The following is a 16,642-nucleotide window of genomic DNA, read 5'->3' as shown; positions in this document are numbered from 1 at the left end:
TTATTTACCCACCCTAAATGGGTATCACTTTATTGGGTAAGTGGCACTTAGGAAAATAAACTTTCCTTGATCCCCACATTAATCTAAAAAATGAATATGGGATTCTTAGTCAATGGGAACCAAAATCCCAAAACAAGAACGCCCCCTTAATTTCAAAATGAAATGTGGCATGATGATTTGGAAGTATAATAAGATGTGGGGTGGGCACACTATGAAGTTTAAGTTCAAATCATTGCAACTTCTCTTTTTTGAGATTTAGTGAATATAGATAAATTTGACTTTGACCCAACTTATTTTGACTAACGCGACCCAACCCATCATAATCTTAATGGGTACCTCAACCCAACCCACCCTGACCCTTTTCCACTAACCCAATGGGCTACTCAACCCGTATTGAGCCACCAATAGATTGGGTGGGTATAAGTGGGTTCCAAGCAACGTTCAAAGTATCGATACAATATGCCCTGTATTGGACATATTGTATTGTTTCTTTTGGGATCTAAAACGCCTATTCGGGCCCCCACTATTTTTTTTAATAAAAAATATGTTAAAATATATTCCCAAAAACCAAATTTTGAAAAAAAAAACCATTTCCGCTTGTATCTAAGTATTGATACGCCTTTGCTGATACATAGAGGCGTATCGATACTTTGAACCTTGGTTCCAAGGTGGGTGGGTTGGGTTAAGATTGCCAGCCCTACCCAAGTGTACGGTACCATGGAGCTATAATTTGTGGGGGTGGACTGAACAATAAAAAACCCATATTTATTTTGTTATTTTTACTTTAAAAATCGTTTTGGTATGATTTGTGGGGGTAGAATTAACACTAAAAATCATTTGGGTAGAAAATTTAAAAATGTAATGCTTTTCAAAACAAAAAATATAATTTTCTGTTTGATAAAAATAATCAATTTGTACTTTTGGTGACGGTTTTCATTAGTTTCAAGGTCCAAGATTGATGATAGCAGCTCGACTCTAACAATAGCGAGCAGAGGTAGAGTCGAGAGTTTTATTGAAGGGTGGTCAAATTCACACGAAAAGTACAAATTTGCTAAAAGCACAAAGTATAAAAAGCTAGCTTCATGTTTTTAGGGTTTTTCATACTTTTAAAAATATGAAAGAAAAAGGTAGAGTATATAATAGAAATTCTATGTCTTGATTTTGTAATTTTGATATTTTCGAAATTATGAAAATATTTTATAAAAGTTTATCCAAAAAGCGCCTAATTACTGATTTTATTCGAAACACAAGTAAAAATGGTAAAAAAACTAATTAAAAAGAACAATAGAGATTTGGATTTTACAATCCGTCGAAGTTTAGTGATACGTGTTATCTTTCTTGTCCTCAACTTTTGTTTGAGTTTCGTTTCTGAATTTAATTTCTAAGTTCTAACATGATTAGCCCGAAATACTATCAGAGAGTGACGTGTTTGGACTTTTTTGTTTGGGGGAAAAGGACTAATTCCCTGACGTTTCATAAATTGATGTGGCGTTTGACAATACTTTTCAGCTAACGTGAAGGGGCAATTTCTAATATTTAAAAATATACCAAAAAAAAAAAACATCTGAAATGGTAATACCTTCATGTCATACCAAAATAAGACATTTCATAAAGGATAAAATGATGTTAAATTGTTAATGTCCTTATTATTGTCATATATTTAAAAAATAATAATAAATGATGTTTTTAAATATTTATTATTAATTAAATAAGATAGTATTATTATTTATTTACAAAAATAATAATATTTATTTAATAAATAATAATTCTTGAAGTAATATTTCTTAATATTAAAAAAGTATTATTTAATAATAACAACAATAAATAATATTATGAAATATTTAAATAATTTTATTAAATATCATAATAACAATATTTATTTAAATAGTATTGTTAACTATTACAAAATATTACTTAATAATAAATGAATAAATATTATATTTCTTTATTTAAAGAAATAATAATATTTAGTGATAAGAATATTTAATAATATGTTTATTACTTATAATAATTAAAATTTTTTATTTTTTATGAGTTAATAATAATAATAGATAAATTCAATAAATAACAAATAATTCTTTATTTCAACAAATCATAATATTATTTTTATTATCTATAATATTATCAAGCATTCTACTTCTAAGGGCAAGATAGTAAATTTCACAATTTCAGATGTTAAAATATACGATGAATTTTTCAAATTCATATGGTTAGCGGACATATTGGTAAAAAACGCAAAGCACAACAGATTTCCAACCCCTAACAATAGGATGGAAAAAGAAAATGCATAAAAAAAAAAACATGATAGTGCATACTGAAATTTTATTAATTTTCAATTTGTGATCCCATCTTATCTCTAACTTCAACTTGCCGGAGATAAGAAACATGCTAATACTAACATCTTACACAAAGGTATATCTTTGGGCAAGAGGGACGAAACTTGAAAATTCAAGCAATCATTCCCAATCTTTCAATTCATCAAATCCATAATATCAAATGGAATAAATCCCCCTATTTTTCACCGGTATTTAATTATTCTTTTTTACTCCCATCCCATGTTATTTCTTCTTCTTCTTCTACCTCACTTCTCTTGTTTTTTGCCCAATAAAGGGAGTAAGGGTTTCACTTTGATAGGGTCTGTATAGGAAGGGCTGAAGCTTTGGCCAAGCTGCTTTCTCTAAGCTGTTTGGAGAAGCCATGTTGCATAAGTTACTAAAACTAGTTTCACGGGAAAGTTCGATTTAATAACTCGATCAAAGCATATTCTAGCTTTCCCAGTTTTTTACCAGATATAGCTTTTAGGCTTTTCCGTGTGGAACCGGCCTTGCAAAGACAGATTCTGTGTGAAAGCCCTCGGGAACAGACACTAGATAGACACTAGTGTCTAGTGCTCATGTAGGAAGGCCTTCTGACTTTCTGAGGTGGGCCCACGTGGACAACTTGATAAAATCTGGAGAACTCAAATTGACTGTCAGTCGGTCATTTAAAAATTTGGGGGTTTTTATACTTCAGTCCACCCCTAGTAAGATATAGGTAGGATTTTTAGGAGTGGATTGAATTCTTCCCATGGATTGATGCCAAATTTACGGGTAGGATGCAGTTTATTAGGAGGGCTATTAATAGATTAAGAGGGGACTGCAATTCAGATTTCTAAGGTAGATTATTTTAGGGATAAATGGACTGCAATCCACCTCAGAAATCTGAACTATAAAAATCCCAAATTTTAAATAGATAGCTTATTAGGAGGGTTTCTAGCTCAGCCCAGCCCTTGCAATCCGGAGAACCCAAAGTTGGCTGGGCCTTATTAACTTGAGCATTGTTCATAAATTCCACTAGGACTGTGAGTCTAAAGCATATCTTATCCTTATGTCTATATAACCGCAAATGGCTAGTAGGCCTGGAATCCATTCTAGGACAGCGTGAAGGGGAAGTGGTGGAGGGGCAGGGAACAAGGTTTTTAAAATTGACCCGAACAACAAACCGGTTAGGGGTCTGGTTCCCCAGTCGAACGGTTGGCCCGTTCTGACAAAAAAATTAAAAAAAAGGTCAAAACCATTGAACGGTTCAAATGGTTCAATTGCCTGGGTCAGCGGTTTGCTGACCAATTCAATGTTTTTTTGGCAAAAATCTGATTTTGGCGAAAAACGAAACCGGTCACTTGACCGGTTCCCAGTTTTTCCGATCTGACCATCCAATCCGGTTTTGAAAACCATGGCTGGGAGACAAACAACATATACTCCACAATGACACAATATTTTAAGTTTTCAGTTGTTAGGGTAGGTGTTATGTTTGTGCCTTGAATTCTTTGTAGCGACCCGTTTCATGAATCTGCTCTGAATTCTTTTGAGAAAAACCTGAAGGCAAAATTTCATAGTAGTTTGTGGTGGATGTGTAGCAGGCCCTGTGGCGGTATGAACCCAATCCAAATTCATGTTATAGGTCCAAACCGAATATGAAAAGTTATGTATTTTTAGGGGTTTTCTCTCTTGTATATAGAGTCTTAGTCTTGTGAGAGACGAGTGAGACATTGGGTGTATTTGGGGCTTAGGGTTTTCTGTGATGGCGCAACTCTGCATTTCTTCTCCATTACCAACTTCATAGTGGATTTCTGTTCTTCCTCCACCCGTGGACGTAGGCTATAAGACAAACCACGTAAATCTGTGTGTTCACTGTGCTTGTTTCTCTTTATCTCTGTTTTACTTTCATTCTTGAGTGCCATTCAATTTCTTGGGTTATTCCGCAACAGTAGGTTTTCCTGCTGTCAAAGCTGAAAAAGACTTCTTTTAACTGAAAATTGAAACAAGCAACAAGTAATAATTGAAAACATAGAATACTATTCTCTACTGAATCCAGTTAGGATGTTTCATCAATGGCTGATCAATTTTACAGCAAGATCATTATTCCCCTCAAGTAAAGTTGTAAGGCATCACTGGAATGAATTCATTTTTACTAGTAACTGATGACATCAAAAATATTCACATGATGGAAGAAATATGAACACCATCTTCAGGTATTACTAACTAACTACATTTACACAATCATCATTGGATGCTTCTGAAGAAGACATCAGTGTAGGCTTCCTCAGCCAGTACTGCCGAAACCTCTGCCTTGCATACTCCATGTAATCAAAGTCGATGTCATTTACGTGGTCCTGAAGATGATGGAAAACTGTATTAGGGTTCAATTTAAATTCAGATAAAACAATGCACAAATTCCTCAATTATGCCATGTAGTAGGGAGACATGCAAAAGCATGGTTACCACCACTTCATCAGGGGGATGGGGGACACATGTAGACATTTAACTAATCTGGATAAGCTGAAATTTTAACTTCGGAATATTTCAAGAATGACCCATTTAATTATCAACATGATGTCATGAACAATATGCAATATGGCAATACTAAGAGGAAGTACCCATTTTCCAAAGAATCTCCATATGTGTGTGTGTATTGTGTAGTATGTGCATATGTGTGCTCTGTAGTAATCACTAATCACGAAAGGAAAAATGGGAGTTCCTACCGATATTATTCCCCATAATCCCCAAAGCAGATGGTTAGCAAGAGTGTATTTCTCAGCTTCTTGTAGTAAATGCTCAACTTCCAGGTTGCTGGGTTCATTGCCTACATAAAGATGAAGCTTAAGTTAATAACTAGAACTCATTTAACATCTTAGAAGATTACTAGTTTACAACCATAACGCCAGAATATTACCTTAGTAAAATTCAAAAAGTGATAAACGGATTCAGTTTATCTGTATTAAGAAAATTTATATTAATTCATTCATCACGGAAAAGGACAACAGCCTCTTTGTTGGGAGAATGGAGATACCCAACCAATGTTTTCAAATAGATACCTCATACGCTTTATTGTTAGAACTTTTCTCAAATTCATGATGATAAAATTTGAAAAACAAGAAATCCAAGTGCACCTGAGGCTCTCAGAAATCTATTTATGGGAGAATAAGGGTTGGTTTGAATATATTTTGTTCTAAAGCCATAGGAGTCTGTCACCGTTCAAGCATGTGTTATTTCTTGTATTAAGTTGACAAAACATGTCCCATAGTCTAATACCTATATCCATGACTGTATACAAAGCCATAACCCGAGATAGCTTACCTGAAGAGCTAAGATATGCATGCACAAATCTCTGACGCTCTTCCAAATCTGTAGCCATAGGCAGGTGAAGAAGAAAGTGGTCTTAGTAAGCCAGATAGAAGGCTATCTTGTGGTGTACCTAACACTAACAGTAATTGCTTTTTGGTAAATAAATGAAGTCGAAGCACATAGAATCATTAACAACAACAGCTACTAACCTGGGTATTTACTGTAGTCTAAGATATGAGGTGTTTCAGAATGATAATTCGCTGCCATCTCACAGAAGTGATTTGCAAGATCATAGGCAACAGGATTGTAACTTGCATACTCATAATCCTGTACAATAGGGATATGATAAAGATTAGTTACTTTTACATTCTAAATAACTTTGGAGGTAATCTGACAACAAATTGAATCTGAGGAAGGGCCAAGAGGGTTGGGTCATCACAAATCAGGAACAACAATAGTCCCCTGCAGAATTGACCACCTTGCTGTGTGTTTATATATATAAAAAATAAGAGCTGAAGGGAAAGGTTACATGAAAAATATAGTTGAACAGAACAAAGGAAAACCAAGTTTAAGAGTATACTGCCATGAAAACCAAGTTAGAATGATATGTTTTATTCTAATCTATATTAATCTATTAAAATGGAATGCTGTACTGTCATTCTGTCAAGGGCTGAGCGTGCGAGGAATGGAATCACACAGTAACTGCCCTTTAGAATTGCCATTAAAATGTCTTTTGTTTATGGAGAAACTGATAAGAGGAATATAAGCGTACGGCCAGATTCGGTGGTGAGGACAGGACACAGAGGTAGCATGTGTCAGGTATCAAACCTCGCTGTTTATTTTATGGATTCGGGAAGCTCTGCTTTTTTTTTCTGTTTTTTGTTAATTTTAACATTTTCTTATTATTTCAACTTTATTTTTAATAATGCTCTACTTTTTGTAAATGCACGTTGCCCGTGCTAGTATACCATATATAGGAAAAGGTAAAGCCATTATTTAATCATTGCATAATCTCAATAAAATAAAAAATGCAATCAATCTCCCTCTATAACTAAGTCACCAAATCATGAAGAAAATGTAAAAAGTTGGTTGAGTGACCCTCTTCAGTTTTTATTAGATGAGCAAAAATGTTCAATTCAGTTGGCCTTCAATGCTGAGTTTTCTGATTTTGGTCAAATCTTCCCAGAGAAGCAGATAATCTTCTCTAGTTAAGTTTACAAATACAAAGCTTGCACCGGTTTTTCATAGCTAAGAGAGAAAGGAACCTACAATTTCATGGCTGCTATGCAGAGCAGAATGTCACCAACTTGATCAATGGGTTGCTTTATTACAAAAATGAAAATAAAACAGGAAAGTAGACAAAATTTCTTCCATCATTTGGAAAGAAAAGAGATGTGAAATTTCCACATTTTCCTACTTGTGCATGGAATTGGTATAAGTATTGGTAGACAATACAAACAACAAAATTGACAACTTGTCATACTAGTCATAAATAGATGATCATGATGACAATACACAGAGGAAAGATCTAGAGATATAACTGCTAACCCAATCTCTCCATCAACTATTATATGTCCATGCTCAAGACACCACCTATTGATTTTCTCCAAAGTTTCTTTACCTAATACCAGGCTCTCTTCCATGGGATAGAAAGGGAAATTCATATATTGGAAAAGAGCTATGATAATAAAACACCAGGAAAGGGTTTCTTGTAATTATAGAGGTCATACACATATGTATTGTTTAATTGGCTGTTTGGAGGATCCTGGATCTTCTGGTTACCTATTTGCTAGATCCATTTCTAGATCCCCAATAGTGATGCTCCACATGTCCTAGACCCATGTGAATGCAGATCACATGTTCAAGATTCCCTCATTCAAGGGGGAAAGAATAAAACTTCGCATGCAGTCTGCATTCACATGGACAGAGGACAGTTGGTGCATTTTTATTAGGGAACCAGCACTAGATCCAGCTAATAGGTAATTAACCCAGATCCTTTGGTAGGACATGTACATAATTAAGCAGATATAAAGTAGAAAACTTACAATTATAGTAATTGATCTGGTGTCCTCATCTATCATAATGTTTCCATACTGCAAGTCATTGTGGCAAAATCCAATGAGTTGATTATCCACTGAAAATTCCCTTTCTATTATTTGGATCTCATTCTCTAAAGCATCCAAGCAGAATTCTTTTGCTTCTTCAGGAGAACTCAAACTTATGGCCACTTTAAGCCATTTTCTGTAGAAGGAAAATCTCAGCTTAGTGTCTTTAATGGTAAATGCAATCCTAAACTTTTCCAACAAGTATCAGTACATTAACAAAATAATGTGCAGATACCTCAGTCTGTCCCACAGAAAAACATCCTTTGGACCAGGCATATCAAGATCATGGAACTCCTTCAACTTAGCTGCTACCAAGGTAGATATTTCAGGGTCATGCAAGTCGTCTGCTGACAGTGTCTGAAATTTTCAAATAAAGATGATAAAAGGAACTGTTATCAGCTTAAGATATGTAAGTAAACTAATATTCTTTCCTAACCAGTTATGAAGTTGGCTGATATTATATAACATATGAAGCTCTCGAGTATTCAAGCCTCGGAAGTTACCAATGCTAGAAACTTCTCTCAAGATGATAAAAGCAGAGAATTTTAAGGCTATGAACCCTACACTTTTTTGCATCCATCTAGAAGGATAGAAAAAATTGGTGAATTGTCCCCAAATAGATCACAGTTGGATGGTTATGACCATCTAAGCAGATCAACTTCAGAACATGAAACTTCCTGGATAGTACCTATTGAACAGTGGTTCCTTTGTTATGTCTAAGATTGAAAATAATATTCTTAGTTCAAATATATGGTTAAGTGTGCATATGTGCTATTAACTTGTTCATTTCTAGCTATTTCCGGCAGTGTAATAATTTTAAAGTAAATTTTCATGTTCATTCCTGCAGTTCTAAAAAATTCCCAATTTTCAGAGTATCCATTATATTTCAGTATCTGCTAATTCTTTTTTTTTTCCAGCTCCCTATGATGTTTCATATCTTCTCATGCATGTTTTCTATCTTTAAGGACATGAATACAGCTGGTAAAATAATTATAAAAACAAGCTTTAAATTAGAATTCAGGGTGATCCTTTTAGTTTTCAGTTAGATGGTCATCCATGAACCTCTTTTCAATCTGAAAAGTGTCCTATTGTTGAATAACCAGTCTCTAACCTTCCGAGTTCCAACATTGCTTTAGATAACTTGACAAGGACACTTTCTTAAAAGTAATTGAACAGTCTTTGCTTTCTAATTTCCCCCAACTGTAATTATAAAATTTTATGTTTCCATCAAGGACATTAAGTCCATATTCATAAAATTTGGCCGGTGTCTTTCTAAATCAACAATTTCTACAAGTGCAATATGCACTTCAATATGGTTTTACTTTATATATCAAGCTTGCTGGGACAACCAAAATCCTTATATGTGAGAAGAGAATACTTTCCCATTTATGTAAAAAAGAAAAATGTGTCACTGCTATCAATCTTGATCACAACCAGAAGTGGTGAAGAATAAAGTAATCTTAACAAGATATAAGAAAACAGTATAATGAAATAGAGAGACAATAGTTCCAAGTTGTTGAAGTTTTGTTTCCTAAGCTAGGGGGAGAGATGCAATATTCCTGTTGCTTGGAGACAGCAACGAATACTCAATTTTTTTCAAAGACTTGTCCCAAATAATGTGATTGGCTACATGAGCATATGTGGTTTACAAATAAATGGTGAAGCCTTGCCTACATTCTTGTGCCATCATGGAGATAAAAGAAACTCAGAAGATCCATTGAAAAATAGCCTGAAGACGTGTTGATCTTTGATCATTCTGTTCTTTTGTTTCTCCTGACAGACGCACAGAAGTTTTTTGATACAACAAAACTAGCAAAGCTGATTTTGCAATCTAAAATTCAAAATTGTCTGTAGCAGTAAAATAACATGCAATTCAGATATAATGATCTTAAGGCTTCAGGAAGATGGAATTTAAGAGGCTCCTCAATTTTAAATGAAATCTTGGAGATTCAAAGACACCACGATTAAGAATCACGACTGTTTAATGGACCTGGGTGTTGCCAGAGACCTTTCTATGACTGTTTAAAAGAAATCTTGAAGTCATGCAAGTAGCACATACCCGTGCATGAATGAACTCTTCAATCCGTCCATTCGGAAAGCGCCCCAGAAGACGAGGCCCCTGTCCATGCTTTGACATGCACTCAAATGTTCTGATCTCATCACCGCGGTCGAAGAAAACGTCTACTCCTTCCCCGTAAACTCGAAGAAGAACCTTCCGAGGAAATTCTCCTGTTTGTGTCGGCCAAATGATCTGGTAAACCTCGTTAGTCATTGCACCCTTTAGTGGAATCACTTCCAAGGTATTTGGGTCGATGACATCTCCCCAGCTTGAAGCCAGTGACTTAAGAAGCTTCTTCACTTCTCCTGGAAGATGATCTTCATTGCCATTTGAGACATTTTCATTTTTCACTGCCATCATATAATGGGTCAAATTTTCCTCTGTGAATTGTAAAATCACTATTGCAGACGCCTCAATATCAAAACCTTCAACCTTGGGATGAAAAAAGAGAAAAAGAAGCTCACTCAATTCAGAAGTTCCAACCCCTCGATCAACAAAAAAAAAATTCTTCTATTTAAAAGTGTCAGCATAAAATACTTTGAAATTAAAATACGTCAATTGAACCCTTCTCAATCTTTTCAAGAACTATAGGTAGCGAGCAACTAGCTTTCAAATTAAAGGGAAAAAAAGGATCGTGACAGACTATAATAAAAGAACAGAGAAGAAAGGTAACAAGATCGATAAAACAGGGTACCAATACTACGTCTTAATCTTCCTACTGAGAAACCCAGAGCAACTCATTCACTCCAATTCCACAAACTAATACAGTAAGAAGAGTTCGTTGAAAAAGACGATCACCGAAGTCAAATAAACAGAAGATCTTTCCACCGTTGAAGCAGGATACGAATTAAATTGACAGGAAAAAGAAACCGACCTATAAGACCTAACCAAGATTCGCAAACTCCAACAAAATCAACAAGAGACGAAAACCCACAGCCAGCTGACGAAATTGTGACGAAGAACACAGAAATGAAAAGCCCTAACTTCGAAAGGAATACCAGAAACGAGAGAAAAAATCTTGCAGAAACACAGATACTCTGTTACGTCGCAGACTCGCAGGCTCTCTGCTCCCCTCCTATATATGGAAGTCGAAGGGAATCGCATGCTTGGGTTTGCGTGCCAGTCAATAGTTCACAGTACGTTGACACGTGTCTTCTGTCACAGTCTCACAGAGTATTTCCAGCGTAATCTCCTTCGAGCTGTGAAAATGGAAATTTCAGACAAGTGAGAAACAGAGATTGTTTACAGCAAATTCCAAACTGACTGGTTTTTGCTGGCAACAGAAGCAACCGAAAGATAGATAGATAATACAAACAGAAGACTAGTTGTTCTTGGTACGAATATACGGCATTCATTGAGATCCCTACACGTGTAAGGTTGACTGGGAACGTGTGGGACCCGCAGCTACGTAGTGCGTTGAAAATCCCTTTTGCATGCATCATCAGCAAGGCAACATGAGTGATCACCGTCTCTATGGACCATGCCGATTGCCGGCCATAAAGATACACGGAACGTTAGTAAGTTAAGCCACCGTTATTCCGTTAGCTTTTTTATGCTGAAAATCTCGAGGCGCCGTTATTCGCCGTTCCTTCTACGGTGCCCGAAAAGTTTCGGCCTTCCGGGTTATTTGGAGTTAAAGCGGCGTTTGGCAAGACTTTCTATGTCATCTTTTGGCTTTGACACCCGAGGTCGAAAATTGGTCTTTTGGGCTTTGACAAACTTCATACATTGAAAATTAGGAAGATAGAAGATGTGCATCCTAAAAAGATTCGAAAAGGTTAAGGCAGCATTTGGCAAGTCTTTTTGTACAGTTTTCTGGGTTTTCAGTGTTTTTTGTTTGATAATTAAAAGTTAGAAAGATGAAAGAATGTATGTACAAAATGATCCAAAAAGACTGAAAATGCTGAATTTTAGGAAGCTTCAAATAATTTTTTTATTCTTTTTATATGATAAATAGTCTCTAAACACAGTTTTTAAAAATCAATAGATAGTATTTTGCCCCATCTGGCAAGTCTTTTTGCGTGGGCGTTGGGCTGTTTAGAGGTTCAGAAGTCTGAATTCTGAGCTTTTTCTGTTTGGCAAAAAAAATATCTATTGGGAAAAAACTCCGGCCCAAAAAAGATGTCAACAACTTGAATTTGAGCTTTTTTAGGAAGCTTCAAATGAAGCTTTTACAATCTTTTAGCATCCTATCTTCTTCGAATGTGTGGTAGAATGTACACACTTGTTTGAAAAATGGGTTATCTTTCCACAAAAAATTATTTGAATGTGTAAGTGGGACCTATCAATGGTATGTGGGGGCCACCTTGAAAAATGTATGTGCGCTCACATACATGTCCACACATAGATCCACATGCATGTCCACTGAAGAAGCACGATCTGGGCACTCCTAGCTGGCTGAAACTTGGCTCCTACCTGTGACAAACGACACCTGAGATAAAGAGGAACGTGAAGGGTTCCCGGGGAGCTCTCCCGGCGGGAACACTCCACTGGCTAAGTTAGAACTCTGAGGAAAACTCAAAGAAAACACAGAGAGTTAAGAGTGCTGAAAGTGCTAGCTTCAATACCTTTGTTTCGTGAGGGTCGAGGTCCTCTTATACCGGAGCTTAGTCACATCAAGCGTAACCGCCACTACCCTAGCCATTACTGTCAGGGCTGAGGTGGCAGGTGTAGGCTGCTGCTGCAGGGTATGGACTCGTCAGGCGTGCCATGCTTTTCAGAGATGACAGGCACAACGCCGCCCGGCAAGGGATGCAGGCACTGCCACCGGATCTGGTAGGTACTAATGTAAGGAGGATCTCCCCTGCAGGCTGCCAAGCTACTTTGCATCGAACCTCCTGGAGCTGGTTTGCCTTGCACCGAGGTGCCAAGGTACGCCGAGGTGCTCGCACTGGAGGCGAGCCTTAAGCAAGTACGAACAGGAGTCTCAACGGTGCTGTCCCGAGGTGTTTCTCCCAAGGGACACTTAGCCAAAAGCCGGGGTGCTCCCTTCTTAGAAAGGGAGAGCTCGGAGTCCCTTAGGAGGAGCTCGGGTCCCTTTGCACGGGGGAGCTCGGACGCTCCACCCTCAGGCTTGGGGCAAGCTGGGCCTTGCTTCTCGGCGAGTTGTCACACCCGCCGAGTAGTTTGGTTGGGCCTCGGCAAGCTTGTTATGTCGAGTTGTGGCCAGGCTGTCGCGCTGAGTTGTCACTTATGCCAGGTCATGTCCACGTGTCCCCATTCTACGAGGTTGGGCCAAATCACCCTACATCAATTGCCCCCCACTCCCCGTGCTAGGGGTTCTGGCCCAACGCGGGGAGTCCGCGGTCTGCTGGGTGGATTTGGCTCGGGGCCTGAGCTTTCTTTTTTGCCAGCTCATCGGTTGGACCGGTTCTCTACTCGGATTTACCAGGCGCACTTGGGTCGCATACAGTCTACACGCGGACGTCACGCGACTTATGGACTCCGCGGACGTCAAAAAATGTGCTAAACCGATTTTGCCTCGAAGGTCGCGCAATCGGTTTTCATGAGGACCGTCAGATCGTTTCGATCTCAACCGTTGACGCCCGCGTATAGTGGATATAAATAGCGGGGGTCTTGGCCATTTTCCTTCGCCACAAATCCTCAGTCGTAGTTTTGAGCTCGCGTCCAAAGCCTCCAGCTCGGGTCAGTTCTTCCCAGTCCGGTCCATCTCTCTTTGGTGAGTCACCCTAGCTCTTCTTCAGTTCTGTTAGTTATGTCTTCCTTTGATAGCCGGCTAGATGAGCCCGAGGTGGGTACCTCAGCTCAGGGTGACCCTACTAGAGTCCAGTTCCCTGAGGTGCGGGAGGCCTCGGGTAACTTGGCGTCCACCTCTCACCAAGGTCGGATGCCGAACAGGTTTGGACCCTACACCATGACCCTGAGAGGCTCCGCTACCTCATTCAGCAGTACAACCTGCTCGGGGAGTACACCTACAGTTTACCTGCAGGTAACTTCCCATGGGAGCACGACCCTGACGAGGTCGTAATCTTTCGGGAGTAGCTCATAGTCGGGCTCCGCCTTCCCTTCCACCCACTCATAGTGGAGGTCCTGAACCACTTTAATGTTACGATATACCAGCTTCACCCGAACTCGGTCTGTAACGTGGTCGGAACCATCTCCCTCTTCTACGAGTATGTCCTCCCCCTTGACTTGGACATATTCTGTTCCATCCTCACAATCAAGAATAGCGCTTCATGCGTTCTCCCCGAGCACAGGAGGGCCTATTACTTGTCCCCTCGCCCGGGCTTCAAGTTAATGCATAAGCTTCCAAGCAAGATCCCTGCCTGGAAGCAGGACTACTTCCTAGTCCGGAACCCTGCGGGGTGGCCCTTCCCTACTCACTGGAAGGCGGCTATCCAAGACCCCGGCATCATCCTTGACAAGAAGACAAGGGAGACATTCAAATCGTGGGCTAAGGTCGGGTGTAGTTACAAGGATTACATCTCCGAGAGCATGCTCATCCAGGCCGGCTTGAGCCCGAGTAGGTAGTTAGTACCTTAGTTGTTTGGCCTACTTCTTTCTTTTACTCGAGTACTAATGGTGAGCTCTATTGCAGGTCCCATGGAGGTGGATAAGCTTAAGGGAGAAAGGCTCTTCAAGCACATGAAGGGGAGGAAGAAGCGGGCTGCTAAGAGAGCTCGTGTCGAGTCACCGCCAGCCCCCACTCCCAAGCCCAAGCTTCCACCAGCTCCATCTTCCGAGCCCGAGCTCCCTGGCGCTCCTCCAATCATTGACTTGGAGGATCCCATACCACCTCGGGAGCCTGAGACCTCGGCCAAGCCCGCTACGAGGGCAGCAGCTGAGCCCGAGGTTGCCACTGGGGCTGCTAACGTAGCAACTGAGGTCTCCGCCGAGCCCATTCGTACAGCCGAGATGGCGGTCTCCAGCTCGGGGAGCCCAGATGGGGGCCAAAGTATCTTGGTCCCTCAGTGCAGCCTTCGGAAAAGCAAAGGGGCCGTTTACTCAGAGGAAATCTCAGTCTGGACCGATATGCTCAACCCTGCTCAGCTCAGAGCCCGGGCTGCTACTCACACTATGGTGGTAAGTTCTCCTTTTATTTCTCATGGCTTTCTTATATGTATGTTTCTTCAGTACTAACCAACTTTCTTTGTCAGGCGAACTCTGCCGTGCACGCCCTAGCTCTTCAGTCCGAGAGGAACCTGAAGTGGGCTCTGATCACCGAGGAGTCATCCCGCGCTGCCCATATCGATTTGAGGGCAGTTCGCGAGTAGATCCACCGGATGGAGAGCAGCGCCATGGCCCAGAGGGGCGTTTTTACGGCGTTGACGGCGGAGAAGGATGAGCTAGAACGTGAGAAGGACATGTTGAGGGGTGAGGTGGAGGACCTCAAAGCAAAACTGGAACGTGAGAAGGGTGCGTTGAGGGGCGAGCTGGACGCCCTCAGGGTAGAGGCGGAAGGCCTTAAGGAGAAGAAGAAGGCCCTCCTGCACGAGGTGGAGTTCCTTAAGGCTGACATCGAGGAGAAGACTGAAATTTTTACTCAGGCTATAGAAGAGACGAAGATCAAGGCTGTCGCGGAGTACATCCAGTCTGACAAATTCGATGTCATTCTAGGGGAGGCCTACCGCAAGGGGTTTAAGCTCAACAGGTGGCTGATAAGGCACACGTACCTCGAGCTTGACACGAGCACCATGACCACCTCGCTAATCACGGATGAGATAGCTTGTCAAGCCATAGAGGACCCGGATTCAGAGGAGGAGGACGGTGACAAAGAAGCAGACACCCCTAATCAGCCCGAACCTCCCAAGGAGGTCTCGCGCGGAGATGAAGAGCCCCCGAAGTGATTGCCTTTGTATTCCGAGCGTGCGAGCTCAGTCTTTATTGTTAATGAAATTGACTTTTCTTTTCCAAGTGTTGTTTCATCCGAGCTATCATAGTTGAGTGTGCAAAGTGATTGACATAGTAAGGCATAGTGATGCATATGCCCGAACTGTCTTGTGGAGTACACCGAGGTGACTGACATAGTAAGGCGTAGTAATGCATATGCCCGAACTGTCTTCTGGTTGTTAGTCGAGGTGAGCTAAGCATCACAGAATCTACTGGTCTACTTGCACCCTCGATACATTATGTATTGTGGTGCCGAGCTCCTTGGTCAGCTCGGTGTTTTATCTCCTTGGCCAGGAGGGGAGTGTCCTCAGCCACCCTTAGAATTTGTTCGTGTCATAGAGGCGGCTAGGTTATTATGCCAGAGTCTATTAGTTCGGCATTATGGCCCTTACGCCCTGAGAGTGACTCATGGTCTGTTCTTGGAGTTCATCCATGTCATAGAAGCGACTGGGTTTTATTGCGCCGAGGTCTCTGTTAGCTCGACATTTTGGCCCTTAGGCTCTGAGAGTGATACGTGGTCCACTTGGTTATTTATAGGTAATACTGCCTTAGGTTGACAATATTCCATGCCCAAGGTACTTGTTTCCCTTCCAGGGTTTCGAGCTCATATGTTCCTTCCCCGAGTACTAGCTTTACTCAATAGGGTCCTTCCCAGTTTGGACAGAGCTTACTAACACCCGGCTCAGGCACCATAACCTTACGGAGAACCAGGTCGCCAACGCGGAGAGTCCACTTTTTGACTCTGGTGTTATAGTACTGAGCTACCCTCTGCTGGTAGGCTGCGGTCCTGATGTATGCGAGGTCTCGTACTTCGACAAGTAAGTCGAGGTTGGTACGTAGCTCATCTTCATTTGCCTCGTCATCATACGCTTCTACTCTCAGCGAGGGAACTTCGATCTCGGCTGGAATGAAAGCTTTGGTGCCGTTGGTGAGGTTAAAGGGGGTTTCTCCTGTGGTGGTTTTTTCCGTGGTACGATAGGCCCATAATACACTGGGCAGCTCATCTGCCCATAGTCCCTTAGCTC

At 40.4% G+C, this 16,642-nt stretch overlaps 1 protein-coding gene across 9 annotated transcripts; it reads right to left on the bottom strand.

The window, feature by feature from the left end:
• Positions 1 to 4,317: 4,317 nt before the first annotated feature.
• On the bottom strand, positions 4,318 to 11,024 carry LOC104605503 (putative choline kinase 1). Of its 9 annotated transcripts, none has more exons than XR_016076696.1 (8): positions 10,766 to 11,024; positions 9,768 to 10,117; positions 7,944 to 8,065; positions 7,649 to 7,844; positions 5,813 to 5,930; positions 5,616 to 5,739; positions 5,021 to 5,121; positions 4,318 to 4,651 (listed from the first exon to the last, which is right to left on the bottom strand). XR_016076696.1 is itself a non-coding variant. In XM_088888924.1 (8 exons), the coding sequence occupies exons 1-8, from the start codon at positions 10,869 to 10,871 to the stop codon at positions 4,517 to 4,519; spliced, it is 1,176 nt and encodes a 391-aa protein (XP_088745050.1). In that variant the 5' UTR covers positions 10,872 to 11,019; the 3' UTR covers positions 4,318 to 4,516. The 9 variants fall into 9 exon arrangements, 8 of the variants coding, with proteins under 8 accessions (XP_088745050.1, XP_010268600.1, XP_088745057.1 ...); XM_088888924.1 differs by having other exon boundaries at positions 5,616 to 5,663; positions 10,766 to 11,019; XM_010270298.3 differs by having other exon boundaries at positions 5,616 to 5,663; positions 9,768 to 10,199; positions 10,642 to 10,892.
• Between the last annotated feature and the right edge of the window lie 5,618 nt (positions 11,025 to 16,642).

Source organism: Nelumbo nucifera, chromosome 1 (assembly GCF_055504915.1).
Source record: "Nelumbo nucifera cultivar China Antique chromosome 1, China Antique-T2T, whole genome shotgun sequence".
Classification (NCBI taxonomy): Eukaryota; Viridiplantae; Streptophyta; class Magnoliopsida; order Proteales; family Nelumbonaceae; genus Nelumbo; species Nelumbo nucifera.
This window is presented reverse-complemented; position numbering and strand designations above follow the sequence as displayed.